General features: G+C 39.9%; 1 protein-coding gene across 6 annotated transcripts in view; it reads left to right on the top strand.

Annotated features, from left to right (window-relative positions):
* The window catches only part of tmem161b (transmembrane protein 161B), a 101,855-nt gene that overhangs the window by 57,603 nt on the left and 25,871 nt on the right, over positions 1 to 18,381 (top strand). For 5 of the 6 annotated variants that reach the window (XM_072582835.1, XM_072582834.1, XM_072582839.1 and 2 more), the window contains 2 exons: positions 3,141 to 3,201; positions 3,883 to 4,023. In XM_072582835.1, coding sequence (XP_072438936.1) covers positions 3,141 to 3,201; positions 3,883 to 4,023 — 202 coding nt within the window. The remainder of the gene's footprint in view (positions 1 to 3,140; positions 3,202 to 3,882; positions 4,024 to 18,381) is intronic. The other variant, XM_072582836.1, reaches the window with a different exon arrangement.

Raw genomic sequence — 18,381 nt, 5'->3', positions numbered from 1 at the left:
AGAGGCTTGACCTGCACTAGAAAAAGCTTTGAGGTTAAGACCAGAGTGAACTGAGCAACAAAATGACCTAAAAAAATTAGTCAAAGACAGTCATACAACCTTTCTATATTACATGTGATGTGTATAGATAATTGCAAGCTCTGTGTATATCCATTATTTTACTCCTGGCTCGGTTTGATATATAGCTGATCTGTAAGGAACGTTTTTTTAAACTTCAATGATGTAGAACCAGCTGCATAACCTTGGTTTTATGTATAAACAAAATTGTGCTGAGTTCTGGATCAACTTGAAACCTTAGTATATACATTGGGCTGATAATATATCTCTTTCAGCACTGTGCACACCTGCAACGCAGTTAGCTGACCTGTTGATAGTGTCACCACAGTCCATGTGCTGGTAGGACTCTCTGGCCAAGGGATGGAATAACCACCTCCAGCAGCTCTCAAAGGTATGCTCTATCCCTTAAAGGGGGAGGTAAATCACCCCACCAGTGGAGTGATTGAGAACTGCAGCTTTTTAACCATGTTAGTCTGATGATCCTGCTGCATATGGACCTCCACAAAACACTGCTGTTATTTGATAACTGAGCATAGTCATTCCATACAGTCAGGCAAATGAGTGCTAATCAGGAGTGAACAATACACATTTGTGATTTGCTGCATAACTCCTTATCTGGCCTGTAGACTTATTGGAGAATATGATCATGCAGCAGTAGATCCTTGTCAGCTTTGACAAAGGGTCAGTTAGACTCGAAACGTCAGCTCTTTTCTCTCCTTACAGATGCTGCCAGACCTGCTGAGATTTTCCAGCATTTTCTCTTTTGGTTTCAGATTCCAGCGTCTGCAGTAATTTGCTTTTATACAGTAGAACCTTCTTGGGCTTAGGTCCTTAGTTGAGTTATAGTTTCTGCAGGAAATTATTTGGTGTTCTAATAACTTTGGGCTTTAATTTGCAGCAGTCTTTATTGTCTAGCTTTGCTTTTGGAGGATGTGGTTAATGCAGGAAAAATGCAGATTTAGTAACAGGATTGTGGTGGCTTTTAAGTCGAGAGTACTTCATACTAACAATTTGCAGTATGTCACTGACTTTCTGCATCATGTGCAGTTGGTTATTGATCTTGAAGCTTATCAGCTTAAGAGTTCAAGTACTACTCTATAGAGACTTGATGATAAAATCCAGATTGACATTGCAGTGCAGTACTGAGTGAATACTGCAATATTGCAGGTCCTAAATTTTGGATGAATTGTTAAACTGAGGTAACATCTGCATCTTGGATGAACTTTTTAAACATTCCCCAGCATTATTTCAAAGCAAACCAGACATGTTCTCTCTAGAATCCTGATCAATGTGTATTTCTCTGCCAAACTCACTGAAACAGTTTATGTGAACATTTATTACATGAGGCATCTTGCTGAGTTCAATTTACTATGCTTTTTTCATTCATTTAGGGGATGTGGACATTGATGGCAGCAGCATTTTATTTTGTCCGTCCCCAGTTTCCCTCACGAAAATGAGGATAAGCTATCTTCATGAACCACTGCAATTCATTTGTTATAGGTACACCCACAATACTATTAGGGGAGGGTGTTCCAGGATCTTGAGCTAGTGACACTGAAGGAGCAGCTGTAAATGTCAAAGTCAGAATGGTGAGAGGTTTGGAGGAAAACATACAGTGCTGGTATCTGCTGCCCTTGTCTTTCTAGATGGTTGGTTGTGGGTTGGGAAGGTGTTTTCTAGGGAGTTTTGATTAATTTCTGTACTGCATTTTAGAACATAGAACAATACAGCACAGAACAGGCCCTTCGGCCCACGATGTTGTGCCGAACTTCTATCCTAGATTAAGCACCCATCCATGTACCTATCCAAATGCCGCTTAAAGGTCGCCAATGAATCTGACTCTACCACTCCCTCGGGCAGCGCATTCCATGCCCCCACCACTCTCTGGGTAAAGAACCCACCCCTGACATCTCCCCTATACCTTCCACCCTTCACCTTAAATTTATGTCCCCTTGTAACACTCTGTTGTACCCGGGGAAAAAGTTTCTGACTGTCTACTCTATCTATTCCTCTGATCATCTTATAAACCTCTATCAAGTCACCCCTCATCCTTCGCCGTTCCAACGAGAAAAGGCCGAGAACTCTCAACCTATCCTCGTACGACCTACTCTCCATTCCAGGCAACATCCTGGTAAATCTTCTCTGCACCCTCTCCAAAGCTTCCACATCTTTCCTAAAGTGAGGCGACCAGAACTGCACACAGTACTCCAAATGTGGCCTAACCAAAGTCCTGTACAGCTGCAACATCACCTCACGACTCTTGAATTCAATCCCTCTGCTAATGAACGATAATACTCCATAGGTCTTTTGTGGATGGTGCATGCTGCTAATGTGCATCAATGGTGAGGGGAATGAATGTTTGTGAATGTGGTGCCAATTGAGAGAATTGCTTTAACTTTGATGGAGTCAAGCTTCTTGAGTGTTGTTGAGGTCCATTCATCCAGGCGTGTGGGGAGTATCTCATCAAACTCCTGACTTATGCCTGGTACTGGTGGGCAGCTTTTGGGGAATTAGGAAATAAATTCTTCACTTAAAATTCCTAGCCTCTCATTAACTCTTGTAGCCAAAGTATTTATGGGCCTCCTCCAATTCACTTTTTGGTCAGTGGTAACCATCAGGATGTTGACAGGATTTCCTACATAACAAAGGTGACTTAATTCAAAAAGTACTTAATTGGTGCTTTGGAATGAAATGAGGGATGCCAGAAAATACAAATCTTTTTCATTTTATTATTCTTTGTTTAAAGTAATTGTATATTTTATTTAAAAGATAGTAGTTATTACTTCAGAAATGTATTAAGATGTGTCATATATTTCTTTCAAAGTAATTTTACAGATTGAAACTGATGCTTTTCTTTTTAATGAGATTTTTTTTTAATTGGCGAAAGCATATTCTTTTTGACAATCATATCCTTTATTTGTTCACTCCACGTTACAGCAAGCAATGGCTGAATGCTCTGGGTAGAAGGCTGTGGGACCTGGCAACATCCCAACTGTAGTCCCAGCCATGGCATTAGTTCAAGTATTCCAGCCAAAATAACTGCTCTTTTCTCACCTTCTCTTTTCTTCACTGCTCACATTTAGGGTTTGCAAACTTTTCGGACAGCGCTTTGCAGTTTCTTGAGAAACAAGGCCTTGAATCCCAGTAGGTTGAATAACTTGTATTTTCTAGTAGCTGTTATTCATGGATTGCTTAAAATTCTTCATTTGAAATATAACTTTGTGATTTATCCATGGTATTATACATTTTCTGTTATGATATTGTGTAGTTAATACTAGTTATCATAGTTGCTATTTTTCCTATTCAATTAGAATATAATTTCAAGGATGTGAATAACCATTGTGCAGTATTAAATTAGTGCATTAATGTTTTATTCTGAATGATAAAGATCTGTCGGCATTTGTTTGAGTAATTTGTAAATTTCTTTCCCAACCAAAGATAAGTTATTCCATTCTCCCACCAGGTCTAAAAAAAGTCAGTAAAGTTTAGATTAGCTGACACGTGCTCTTCTGCTGAGTTGAGGAATTTGATTTACAATGAATTAAAGGCGTAAAGGCCACATTTGGTAGAGCAATTTCATCCTTTAATGTTTGTCACTAGATTGCTATGCAATGAATTGTTAGTATAGGGGATTCGTCAATGATTGTTTTTTCTAGAAATCTAATATGTAATTCCACTTTTTTGTTAATTGATAATCAATTATTTTGGTACTTGGACTTGAGGGATATTTTTAAAACGCTATTCTCATTTCTGACATATCTTTTAATATTTCTGTTCTTAATTGATTTTCTTTTTAAAGGAAATCTTTATATTTTGTTATTCCAGGGGCCCTGTCTCGAAACTGACCTTTAAAATGTTCCTGGCTATTTTTTGCGCTTTCATTGGTGCATTTTTGACATTTCCTGGCCTGCGGTTGGCTCAAATGCATCTGGATGCCCTGAATCTTACAAATGAAAGGCTAACACAGTAAGAAAGTTATGATCATGAACTTAATGAAACTTTGCAATTTGTAAAATCTAAAGCAACACAAAAATGTAGAGTCTAAGCAAATTATCTGGCTAATTCTAGAATTTGAAGACTATTATCAGGAGTAAGTATACTGTAAGAAAAACAAACTGCTGCAATGACAAAATTCTGAAATAAAACAAATGTACTGGAAAGTCTCCGGTCCAGTAGCAACTATAAGGAGAAACATAGTGTTTAAGTTTTGAGTCCAATGACTCCTCTTTGGAAAATCTTCCCTATTAATTTATTGTTTCTGCCTTGTTACATCTGTTTGCTAAAGTCAGCTTGCTCCACAGACTTGGAGAACTGGAACACTGCATCTAGTCATTTGTTTTTGTTCATGGGATGTGGGTATCACTGGTTAGGCCAGTATTAATTGCCCGTTCCAAATTGCTATAGAAGCTAGTGATGTTTTCTTGAACCCCTTTAATCTTTGTAGATTATGGGATGCCCCCATTCCCTGCAATCCTTGTGGTCAAGGGGACCCAACCCCATTGCTGCTTTGTAGGGAGTTAGGATTTTCACCCAGCAACTGCAAAGGAATGGTGATATAGTTTTAAGTCAGAATGGTAACTGGCTCAGAGGGGAACTTGCAGGTGATGGTGTTCCTATAGAAACCTAGAAAATAGGAGGAGTAAGCCACTTGGCCCTTCAAGTCTGCACTGGGATTCCTTATCGTGACTGATCCTTGTTGCCATTGTCTTCCCATGCCCTTTGATCCCTTTACCCGAAAGCTATATCTAACTCATTTCTTGAAAGCATTCAGTATATTGGGCTCAACCTACAGCAGAGAATTCCATAGGCTCACCACTCTCTGGGTGAAAAAAATGTTCTCCTCATCTCTATGCATCTGCTGCCTTTGTCCTACGAGGTGGTGGTGGTCACAGTTTAAAATAGGCTGCTGGACAATTCTTTGTGAGTTGACGCAATACTTTTGTAAATGGTATACACTGCTGCCATCGTATGCTGATGTTGAAGATGGTTGATGCGGTGTCACTCAAGATGGCCGTTTATCCCAGATTGTTTCTTGTGTTGACCTGTACTCATCTAGGCAAGTAGATGGAATTCCATCAAATATGTGACTTGCACCTTGTAGATGGTGGACAGGCGTTGGTGAGACAGAAGGTAAGTTACTTGCTGCAGAGTTCCTAACCGCTGACCTACTTTGTAGCTACAGTACTTGTATGACTGGTTCACTTCAGTTTGTGATCAATGATAAAACACCAGGGATGTTGATGATGGAAAATTCAGCGATAGTGATGCTTTGAATATTGAGGGCTTATGTTTAGATTCTCTTTTGTTGGGAATGGACATTGCCTAACACTTTTATGTGATACAATTATTACGTGACACTTGCAGCTCAAGGCTGAATATGGTCCAGTTCTTGCTCCAAAGGAACATGGAGTGCTTCAGTATCTGAGAAGTCATGAATAGTACCGAACATTATAATCATCGGCAAACATCCTCACTTGGAGCTGGAAATGTTTACAACTGGGCCACTACACTAATGAACTTGTGCACTGATGTTTTTGGACTGTGTTGATTGACCTCCAAAACCACTACCAACTTTAATTGTGCTATAGAACATAAAACATTACAGCGCAGTGCAGGCCCATCGGCCCTTGATGTTGCGCCGACCTGTAAAACCAACCTGAAGCTAATTTAGCCGACGCTACTCCATTTTCTATGTGACTGCAGTTTTTCCCAGGATTTCTATTGACACTAGCTTTGCTCAAACCCTTGATGCCACACTCTGTCAAAAGTTGCCTCATGGCAAGGGCATCACTCTTAACTAACCACTAGAATTCAGTTTTTTTTTGTCTGTGTTCAGACTAAGGCAGTGATAAGGTCAGCAGTCAAATGTCCCTAATAGAATCCAAACTGAATATCAGTGAGTAGTTTATTTCTTTGCGAGATCTACTTGATATATTGTGGATGACCTCTTCTATCACTTTGCTCATGATGAAACAGAGACTGCAAGGTTGGTAATTGGCTGGGATGCATTTGTCCTGCTTTTTGTGATTGATCATGTCTGGGCAATTTTCTACATTATTGTATCTCAATGTTGTAACTATACTGGAACAGCTTAGCTAGAATTGTGGGCTAGTTCTGTATCATAAATCTTTAGTACTATTGTCAAAATGTTGTCAGTGTGCATAGCCTTCGTAATATCTAGTGCCATCAGTCTTGATATCACAGGAAATGAATTGAATTGATTGAAAACTGGCATCTGTGATACTGAGGACCTCATGTGGAGGCAGAGAATGACCATCCATTTGCCACTTCTGGCTGAAGGTGGATGTGAATATTTCAGCTATGTCTTTTGGACTGGCTTGCTGAGCTTCCCCATCACTGTGGATGGAGATATTGGTGGAGTTGCATCGTTCAGTGAGTTGCTTAATTATCCATCACCACTCAACTGGATTTGGCAGGCCCGCAAAGTTCAAGATCTGATCCATTGGTTGTGGGATCATTTGATTTTGTCAAAGGCATGCTGCTTTTGCTGTTTGGCATGCAACTAGTTCTGGATTATAGCTTCACCAGGTTCACCTTTCTTTTTTTTTAATGTCAGCCTGTTGCTCTTTTAGCCTGCCTTTCTAGTCTCTTCATTGAATTTCCTTGACCTGATGGTAATGGTAGAGTGGAGGATATTCCAGGCTGAGTTTATAGATTGTTGAGTACAATTCTACTGCTGCTGATGGTTCAGTGTCTCACAGATACCCAGTGTTGAGTTGCTAGATCTATTCAAAGTCTCTCTCACTTAGAACCTTGAGAGTACCATACAACAAAATACAGCAAGTGCAATTCCAAACTCATCAATCTAGGACTTCTATAGGAAGACTTGAATCTTCAGTTTCAGAAGTCAATCACATCAGTCACACTATGAAACCTCACCAATTTTCAAGCCGACATATCCAGCAAAGACAGTCTCTTAATTATCAAACTTAATTCAGAGGAAGAGGAGGAGTCTGAATATATTTTCTTCATTCCAAGTAGTCAGTTCTGCTATAATCTGTTTCTCTAATGCAAATTGGCTTTAATGTGATTAAAGAGTTTAGACCGTTAGTTGTAGAATGCAAACTTTCCTTACCCTGTACTGGCAATAACATGATTCCAGGTCCAATAGTTTAAATGACGCAGCTATTGTGTGATTGCCCTATAACGCGAGATCACACAAGAAGGGAACTATCGTTTATATCAGAACTGACGGTAGTTTGTTTCAGATAAGTTGAGCTATGAAAACAGCAACCAACTCACCGGCTCTAATCATACTTGGGGGTAAATCAATGCATGTTGTAAAAAGAGACTTGTCACTGAGATGGCGCAAAGCTTATAAAATGAAGCAGCCAGTAAGAGACTGTTGTCCTTATCCTAACTACAAGAGATAAATTTCCTGCATCTGATCTAGAATCTCTCACAAAACTGATAAGATATTATTAGTGGAAATAATGTGAAGAATCTGGTTGCAAGTGGTGTATTAGAAAGTTAATCTTATCAATCCTGAAAACTGAAAAAGAACAGTCAAGAAATTACAGCAATCCTATGCCCACTCTGTGCAACTGTAAAGATTTTTTATTTAAGATTGTTCAATTGTTTTGATATTTATTACCAAGTGAGATTCTTGCTTCATACTGTTGCTAAGTGAGTCCTTCCTAATACTGAAGTTCTAGCAAAAGTGAACTTCTTTGCTTTTATTTGCATTCTTCAATACATCATTGAATTTTGAGCCCATATTAGGAATATGAGGAATCTGAACAAGTTTCTTCTGTTGAAATATAGTCTCAAAATTGAAGACTGGCAAAATATATTGAGGATCTCCTCTTCTGTTGACAAGATTCTATAAGCTGGGTACCTATTTGCAATTCAACTAGTTTTATTTGCAATTAAGTACTTTTGTTATTGGAAAACTGACCAATCAATTTAGTATCAGAAGCAGTCAAGACCATAATGTTACAGATAAAACAATTGCCATATTGCAAAAGAAAACAATTTTATAGGCACCATACGCCATCCATTCTGCAATTCTTCCAGAAGCATTTTGTTTGGATATGATGTGCGATTCTCATGCAGGCTTTTTAGGACTGCGCCAATTTAATGTTTACATATGCTTGCATATGCACATATGCCATTCAACTCCAGACCTCATTCCTGACTTGGTCCAAACATGAACATGAGCTAAATTCCAGAGGACAGATAAAAACGACTGTATGCAACATCAGAGCAGCATTTGCTAAGTGTGGCATCAAGAATTCCTCGTAAATTTGAAGTCAATTGCAATTAGGGGAAAGCTCTCCACTGGCCATAGTCGTAATGAACACAGTGAATGATAGATGTGTTGGTTGGAGGCTAAACATTTCAGTTTTAGGCTATTGCTGAAGACTTAACATTGTGCAGTCTTATCATGAATAACCTTTCTTTGAAATGACAATGTTACGCTGCAAAATATTCAGTTCGTTTTGCAATTCTTCAGATAATGAAGTCACCCATATTTAAATGCAGAAACACCTGGACACTTGAGTTCATAAATGGTGCATAAATTAAGACTGTGCAGTTGCCAGACAATGACCATTTCCGACAAGACTGAATTGCCATCTCTGTCTGATATTTGATGACATTACCATCGCTGAAACTCCACCATCAGTATTCTAGTCAACAGTAACTCTGAGAATACTGACCACATCAGCGAGTGTTCTAGTGAATCAACTCTTAATTTGGCTTCCCAGAGCTTTTTCACTTATCTACAAGGTATAAATCAGGACTATGCTGGAAAGTTTCCCTATTTGATTAACACTGTCTTGAATGGTCGCTCCCTCCACTATCAATCCATTATCTACAAGATGCTGTGCAGCAGTTGGACAAGTTTAATGCTTCAACAGCACCTCTTAAAACAATGATCTCCACTACCTAAAAGACCAAGGACAGCAAGAACATAGATGACTAGTACTTGCATGTTCCTTTAAGTCACACACCATAGTGACTTTTGTTGTTCCTTCTTCTTCATTAAAACCTAGAATTCCTTCCCAATCAACACTGTGTGTATAGGAGAAAGTAAGGACTGTAGATGCTGGAGAATCAGAGTCAAAATGTTGGCACTGGAAAAAACACAGCAGGTCAGGCAGCAACTGAGAAGCAGGAGCATCAACGTTTTGGACATAAACCCTTCATCAGGAATGTGGAGGGGAAGCCGGCTGAGAGATAAATAGGGGGGTTGGAGTGGGGCTGGGGAGAAGGTAGGTGGGATGGCGATTGGTGGATGCAGGTAAGAGGTGATTATGATAGGTCAGTGGGAAGGATGGCACGTGTATGTGGGAAGGAAGATGAACAGGTAGGTCAGGTCAAGAGGACAATGCCAAGTTTTAAGGTTGGAGCTGGAATGAGGTTGGGGATGGGGAGATTTGGAAACTAGTGAAGTCAATGTTGATGCTGTGTAGTTGTCTGGTCCAAAGGTGGAAGATGAGGTGTCCTTCCTCCAGTTGGCAGGTAACTTTGATTTGGTAGTGGAGGAGGCCCAAGATTTGCATGTCCTTGGGGGAGTATGAGGGGGAGTTGAAATGATTGTCCACAGGGTGGTGGGGTTGTCTGGTGCATGAGAACACCAGAGATGTTCCCTGAAGTGGTCTGCAAGCTGGTGCTCAGTCTCCCCGATGTCAAGGAGGCAAGACTGTGAGAGCAATGGATACAGTAAATGAGGTGGGAGGATGTTTAAGAAAATCTCTGCCGGATTTGAAATTATCCTTTAGAGCCTTGGATGGAGGTGAGGGGTGAGGAGTGGGCGCAGGTTTCGCACCTCGTGTGGCGACATGGGAAGGTGCTGGGTGTATAGGGTAGCTTCATCGGGAACATGGATCTAACCATGGTCTCTGCAAAACACAGATAGGGATGGAGAGGGAAAAATATTTTTGGTGGTGGGGTCTGACAGTAGGTGATGAAAATAGTGGAGGATAATGCGCTGTATCTGGACATTCGTGGGTGAAATATGATGACTGCCGGGGTGGGGGGGGTAGTTCTATCCTTGTTGCAGTTGGGGGGGTGGAGTTCAAGGGAGGAGTGCGGGAAGTGGAAGACATGCATTGCTGGTCATGTGGGAGAGGGAATTGCGGTCCTTGAAATAGGTGGACATCTGTGAAATCCTGAAATGGAATTGCTCCCCCTCGGAGCAGATATGGCGGAAGTGGAGGAATTGGGAGTAAATGATTGCATTTTTGCAGGAGGGGTGTGGGAGGACGTATAGTCAATGTAGCTGTGGGTTTCGGTGGGTTTGAAGTTGATGTCCAAGTTGAGTTGGTTGCCAGAGACTGAGAGGTCCAAGAAGGTGTCGGAAATGGTCCATGTGAATTTGAGGTCAGAGTCGAAAGTGTTGTTAAAGTTGATGAACTGTTCAACCTCCTTGTGGGAGCACGAGATGGCGCCAATACAGTCATCAGTGTAGCAGAGGAAAAGGTGGGGAATGTTGCCAGTGTAGCTACGGAAGAGGGACTGTTCCCTCTATCCTATGAAGAGACAGGCATAGCTGGGGCCCATGTAGGTGCCCATGGCTCCCCCTTTGGTTTGAAGAATGTGGGAGGATTTGAAGGAGAAGTTGTCGAGGGAGAGGACCAGTTGGTGGAGTTGGTAGAGCTGTCTCATTCCACCAATTGAATGGAAATGTCGGTGGAGAGCAACTGGTTGGATCGGCGGGAGAGGAAGAAACTGAGGGCTTTTAGGCTTCCTTCATGCGGTATGGAAAAGTGTAGGGACTGGATGTCCGTGGGGAAGATGATGTGTTGGGGGTTGGGGAATCAAAAGTCATGGAGGAGGTGGAGGGCATGGATGGTGTCCTAGACATGTATGGGGCATTTGTGGACTAAGAGGGACAGGATGGAGTTCAGATATGAGAAGATGAGTTTGATGGAACGGGAAGTCATGAGACATTTGGTCAACCGTGGCAGTCAGGTTTGAATTTTGAGTGAGAGGTAGACATGGGCGGTACTGAGGTTGGAGACTGTGGATGGGAGATCCCCAAGGCGAAGAGGATGTTGATAATTTGGGAGATGATTGCTTGATGATGAGAGGTGGGGTTGTAGTCGATGATAATGAGTTGGCATCTGGCTTTGGTGCGGTCGAGTTCGGTGCTCCATTCTGCCAATGAACTCTCCTTGTCCTCTGGTTTGGTGAGGTTGGATTGGAGCCAAAGGAGTGGATGCTGCGCATTACGAGGGTGAGAAATTGGAGCATGTGAGCGGGGTGGACAGGTTGAGGCAGTCAATGTCACGACAGCCTGTGTATATACCCTCATTGCATGAAATGCAGAGTTTCACTACCACCTTATTAGTGTGTAATTAATGTTGACCTTACCAGAAATGCCCACATTCCATGAACAATAGATTCAACAAGACATCTTCAACAATGCCTAAGTACAGGTTAGGTGCTTTAGGATGTTCCCAGGTTGTGAATGACCATGTGTGAATAAATGTCGCTTTTCCATTTGTATTTAGTGTACCCTGTGGCAATCCTCAGTGACTTTACTCTTGTGAAAAATATATGATGCCTCCTGGTAAGGGTGAAACTGTAAAGGATTGGTTATAAGACGCATTTAAACATAGTCTTTACTGTTGTACCACGTATAATCTGGAACTAGTGATTGTTGCTGGATAATGCCCATTTTAATTGGGGAACAATTTATGGAGATTGCATTTATCATAATTCATAGAGTCAGAAGTTTACAAACACAGAGGCAGGCCCTGTGGCCCATCAACTTTGTAACAGTTAAAGACCTACCAATTCTATTCCCATTTTCCAGCACTTGGTCCATAGCCTTGCAAGCCTTGGTATCACTAGTGTCCATCTAAATGTTTCTTAAATATTATGACGGTTTCTGTCTTTACCACCCTTACAGGCAGTGTTTTTGGGATTTTCTCCCCCCCCCCCCCCGCCATGTTAAAACCAAATCACTGTGGAATTGATTCTTCATATAAGTATTGAAATTACTTTTTAATGTTATGTTGTTTTGAGTCAAAGTTGCTACCAGTTTGGTATATACTGTTTCACACTTAATCAGATTAGCTACCTTGCATTTTCCCTGCCTTGTTCTCCAGTTTCCACAGTTTTTTGCCTTTGCAGTGTCTTCTCCTGAGTGAACGACATTCCATTACTTCTTCAGCGTACAATTTCTGCCATGCATCCTGCACTTCTAGATTCTAATCCATAATAATTATGTCATTTGGGTACCTTGACTTGACAATATTTTTGTTTTTGATTTTTGGGTTGCATAGTGTTCCAGAGTTATGCATTTTCTGCTCGTTTGCTTATGAAAGTTTAGGTCTTGACGTCAGAGTTTAACTATGTCTTATATTACATGAAGTGTTTCCTCCCCAGTCAACTTCACAGAAATCAGTACAAGCCTTGGATGTTGCTATTAGTCTCCTGTTGATAACTACATAATTTATATCTGTTGGACAAAGTCAAGAAAGCAGAAGCGGGGGGGAAGAATAGCCACCTTTTGGATGAGTGTAGGATTACAACCACGTGATCATTAAGAAATTGAAGGAGAAATAGGCTATCTGGACTATCAAATATGCTCTGCCATTCAGCTGGATTGTGGCTGATCTAAATATGATACAAGATTGTGCAAATCCATTATAAAGAACGTAGGTCATAGAAACAGGAGTAGTTGTCATGCAACCTCTTAAGCCTATCTTCACATTCTGTAAGATCATTGGTGATTTTACTCCAGGACTCAACTCCTCTTTCATTGGCCGTTCTCTCAGCCGTCAACCCTGCCATATTCAAAAGTCTTCTGTATTGATATTTTTAGTTATTCAGCCTCCATAAGGAAATTGTAGTAGGATACTCAGAAGATTATAACATAATCTGGTAGAGTAAATCTGGCTTTCTCGAAAGGAAAATTGTGTTTATTAGAGATTGTTTTGAGAAAGTAGTTGGTAAGATGGATAAAGGGGAATTCTGAGTTTGTGGAATATTCAATTTCCAAAATGCATTTAATTAAGTGCTGCATCAAAGGGTACTATACAGGAGAAGAGCCCACGATGTAGAAGTTAACATATTAACATGTATAAATGATTGGTTAGCTAACGTTGTGTCTGGGGTCATATGTGTCAGACTAGGTTAGGACTGCAGATTGTCTTCTACGAAATGACATGAGTGAAGCAGATGATAGTTTTATGACAATTGATACCACTGATTCAGTCTGAGAATGAGAAGCTTGAATCTGAAACAACTGTACTAAAATTAAATAAGAGTAATTACATAGGGATGAGAACTAGGTTGACTGGAAAAGGAGTTTTAACGGAAAAGATGGTGAGGAATAATGGTAATGTTTAAGAAAATAGTTTGTGGCTCTCTTGAAAAAGATATTTTGGAATGAGGAAGAAGGATTTTAGGATGTGCAATAAACTAACCATGGTTAACCAAGGAAGTTAAGGATAGTATCAAATTGAAAGGAAGAGTGTGCAATATCACAAAAATTAGTGATAAACAAGAAGATTGGGAACGTTTTAAAATAATCAAAAGATAAGCTAAAAAATTTTAGAGAAGGAGAAAATTAACGTTGAGGGCAAACTAGCATGTAATATAAAAGCAGACAGTAAAAGCTTCTTTTGAAATAAAACAAGGAAGAATGAGGCCAAATTGAACATGGGCTCTTAGAGAACAAGACTGGGGAAGTAATAATAGGATTGCAGGAATTTAAAGAGGACTTGATAAATGCTTTACATCAGTCTTTAAAGAAGAAGATATGAAAAGCATGCCACAAATACTGCATCAAGGGGCTAAAGGTGGAGAATAAAATAAACACAATGTTTTAAAGTCATCATTAATGTTCAAGGCAAACCAGTGGGGTTAAACTGAATAATTCCCCCTGACTTGATGGATTACGTTCTAGGTATTTAAAGGAAGTAGATACAGAGATAATTGATAGATCAGTAATCTTCAAAGAATCTTTAGTTTCTGGAAGAGACCTGGAGGATTGGAAACACCAATGTAACACCTTGATTCAAAGACAGAGGGAGGGAGACACAAATTACTGTATGTCTTGTTAGTTTAACATCTGTCATTTGCAAAATGTTAATCTATTATGAAGTATGTAGTGCAGAGTATTTAAAAATAAAGATGAACCTCAGTTATTCCAAAGGACACGGCTGGGCACTTTTTTTCTCAGTTAATCGAAAGCCGGATAACATAGTTTAGCCGAGCATCGGGACTTTGCGATCTTGCCGGATAAACCAATATTCAGATAATCGAGGTTCTTCTGTATATGCTACATCCAAGCTTCATGAAAGGGAAATCATGGCTAACAAATTTATTACAATTTTGTAACAAGAACAATAGATAAAGAGGAACTATAGAAACAATATATTTATTTTTTCAAAAAGCATTTGATAAGGTACTGTACCTCAGACTACCTAAGAGAAGAAGCCATGGTTTTGGAGGTCACACATTTATAAAGGATTGACTAACCAACATAAGACAGAGATAAAAGGTGCAATATCAGGGTGACAACCTGTAACAACTGGAGTGCCATAGGGATCAGGCCACATTTATTTACAATCTGTATTAATGAGTTGGATATGCAAAGTGAATCACCAAATTTCCAGATTATACAATAGTAGATGGGAAGGCAAGTGAAGATGATGACTGTGTGTATACTGATTGAGTGAGCAGGCAAAAACTTGGCAGTTCGAATACCATGTGGGAAAATGTGAAGTTATACACTTTGATAGGAAGAATAAGAAGCTGAATATTATTTAAATGGAGAAAGACAGCTACAGTATGTGATTTTGGAGGCCTTTGTGTATGAATCATAAAAAAAAATCAGGATCCAAGTTTATCAGGCAGTAGCAAAAGCGAATGGACTGTCGGTCTTTATTCCAAAGGGAAGAGAGTATAACAAAAGGGAGATTTTGCTAAGTTATGGAGGGCACACCTGGAATACTGTGAACAGTTCTGGATCCCCTTCTCTAATGAAAGCTATACTGGAATTAGAGACAGTCCAGAAAATGTTCACTTTGTTGATTCTGGGTATGTAAGGATTTTCTTGAGGAGAGGGAAAGCACACTACAAAAAGTAAGAACAGAAGAAGCCCATTCAGTCTCCTCCACTACACAATGCTGTCATTGTCAATTTGATAATTCTTAACTCCACATTTCTGGCTTTTTAACAGAACCCTGAATTCCATTCCTGATTTAAAAATCTGTCTATTTCTATTTTGAATACACAAAATGATTTAGTCTCAACTGCTCTCTGCAGTAAAGAATTCCACAGTTTCATTGCCCGCACAAAAAATTACACCTTTTCTCTCTTAAATGGATGATCCCTTACCTCTGGTCCTAGGCTCCCTCACAAAGTGAAACAACCTCTCCGCATCTACCCCGTCAAGCCCCCTTAGAGATCTTATGCTTCATTTTAGGCCTGCTCTTTACACTTCTAAATTCCAAAATGTACAAGCCCAAACTCTAGGAATTGGAGTCAGGGAGATGTACAGCACCGAAGTATACCCTTCGGTCCAACTCATCCATGCCGACCCAATATTCTAAAGTAATCTCGTCCTATTTGCCAGCATTTGGCCCATATCCCTTTAAACCCCTCTTATTCATACATCCATCCAGGTGCCTTTTAAATGTTGTAATTAAACCAGCCTCCACGACTCACTCTGGTAACACATTCCATACACACATCATCCTCTGTGTGAAAAAGTTGCCCCTTAGGTCCATTTTAACTTCCCCTCTGACCTTATGACTTCTAGTTTTGGGCTCCCCTATCCTGGGGAAAAGGCCTTGTCTATTCACCCTATCCATGCCCCTATGGTTTTATAACCCTCTATAAGGTCACCCCTCAGTTTCCTGCATTCCTGGGAAAATCTGGTATTTGAACCCATGTCCCCAGGCTGGTTATCTGGGTTACTATTCTAGTGGCATTACAGTTATCTTAACCCCCCTGCCCCCCCCCCCCCCCCAAAATATTTATGCGATGGAAGTTGTAGATGGGCCTAAAGGACCTAAAATACAAATGAATTCACAGTGATGAATAGTGTTAATACCAGCATGCTGAAAGATATTAGAAGAGATTAAAGCAGCACTGAAAATTTTGAAAAATCAAGATATGATGATATTGGACACAACCAAACAAGATAATGTATTCAACTTAAAAATTTCGAAGTGTGTGTATTTAGAGAAACAAGTCAAATTGTAAAATGCACCTAGTGAAGTATGAAATGGTGTAGTGATAATTGTACTAAAATATAAGGTTATTATGATTTCCTCTAAAAGCTGCATTGAAATGGTTTGTAATACAGCAAATAAAAATTTTCCATCCATTAACTTTTCACATCCATTCATAGTAAGAGTCAGTTGTGTGGTATTGTTTATATTCCCAACAATGAACGATAGGTACTGTGGAAAATGAGTATTCAGAATAATTTCTAAAAGTGAAGAAACTCTTCTTGTTATGTGAGGGTTTGCGGAATGAATTACAAAACAAAAATTGAACATGTGAAAAGGTATGTGATATAATCTGAAAAAAGCTACCACTTGGAGTTACACATTCTGATTAACTTAGACAATACAGTATTTCGGGGCATTTGACTGAGAGCAGTAGAAGTATTATTACAGAATTCAAAGTGAGAGCTTTTTAAGTAATCTTTGAAGCCTGGAGGGAAGTGAACAGGTTGATTAGAAAGAGTTTTTTAGAACATTTTTAAGGAGAGTACTCCAAAAAGGTGGTTGATGACAGGTGTGCTTCCAGTTTTGGACAGGGGGAAGTGAGGGAGCAAAATGCAGAACTGGAATTCTCCTCCTTGTCCCAGAGCTATGCAATCTTCCAGACAGACGGCAAAGAGAACGTGAAGAAAAACAATCCATAATTCTTCATGGAGCCAGAGGGGGAGAAATGATTTTTGTTCTAAATAATTAATTAGTTTAACATAACCTGCTGCTTAGAAATCTGTTACCTGTCCCTGATGGACTGTATTCTGGAATTGAGGAACTTACCTGCAATGTAAGAAAGAGCCTTCTAGTTTTCTGGCTGATTTTTCATTTGCTCTTTTCTTGAAAAGGATGTAATGTATGTTATAGAATTTTGCTAATTCCTCACATACTTTTATAGATTTTAAAAAATTGAATTAACTATTCTTCCACTTAGATTAGATCATTGCATATTTGACATCAAATTTGAATATATTACTGATTAGGTTTGGTGCATCTTTTCCTAAGTGCTCTGCTGCTTTCTCATTTGTTCAGCTGTCTTGGTTTGCTATCCAGCATCCAATCCAATACTGCTTTTTATCTTACTGATGCTGAAACATGCTAATTGAGGGAAAGAATCTGAGTATTTTCTAGAAACCTTCCCTATTTTAACACAACCCTCTATCTTGGACAGCATGGCGGCTCAGTGATTAGTACTGCTGCCTCAGTGCGCCAGGGACCCAGGTTCGAGTCCCATCTCTGGCACTCGAATGTGGAGTTTGGACATTCTCCCCATGTCTGTGTGGGTTTCCTCCGGGTGCTCTGGTTTCCTCCCATAATCCAAAGATGTGCAGGTCAGATGAATTGGCTATGCTAAATTGCCCATAGTATTAAATGTGTTAGTCAGGGGTAAATATAGGGTTGGGGAATGGGTCTGGGTAGGTTACTCTCAGAGAGTCGGTGTGGACTTCTTGGGTCGAAGGGCCTGTTTCCATACTGTAGGGAATCTAATCTAATCTAATCTAATCTTGTCCTAATCTACCTTCAAATATATCGGTCCAAGCTTGTTGTAATGGTGAACTGGCAACGATGGTACTGACCTCAAAGAAAGATGTCTGCAAGGAATCAATGGAGTGATATCCATGTGCCTAATTTTAACTTCAATCTGGCGCTAATAAATGATGATCTCAAGATTCTAACAATCATAAAATATGGCTACTTAGCTTTTTTTTAAACAATCATATGAAGAATTCAAGCAGACAGCATAGTAGGAAGTGAATGCAGTGATGGTCTTTCAATTATTTTAATCATCTTTGAGGCAACAAAATAAACATTGGGGCACATAATTGAAGTTAAGGTAGAATCTGAAATATCATTTAAAAGTGGGATCTGCGACATTTATTGTCGTCATTGAGAGCCTAGGCAGCTGAAGGAAAGGCCACCAATGGTGGAGCAATTGCGATTAACTTGGAAAAGAGAAACATGTGTGACCACGGGGATAGAGCTGGAAGGAATGCGATTAAGTAGGTAAGTCTTTTAAGGAGCTGACTTATGGGCAATAAATCTGGTGACTTCCTTCGATGCTGTATCATGCCCATACCTGTGCATAGACAAAAGTCATAGGGGAAAAAGAACATACAGC

The sequence above is a fragment of the Chiloscyllium punctatum genome, chromosome 2 (genome assembly GCF_047496795.1).
Source record: "Chiloscyllium punctatum isolate Juve2018m chromosome 2, sChiPun1.3, whole genome shotgun sequence".
Lineage (NCBI taxonomy): Eukaryota > Metazoa > Chordata > Chondrichthyes > Orectolobiformes > Hemiscylliidae > Chiloscyllium > Chiloscyllium punctatum.
This window is presented reverse-complemented; position numbering and strand designations above follow the sequence as displayed.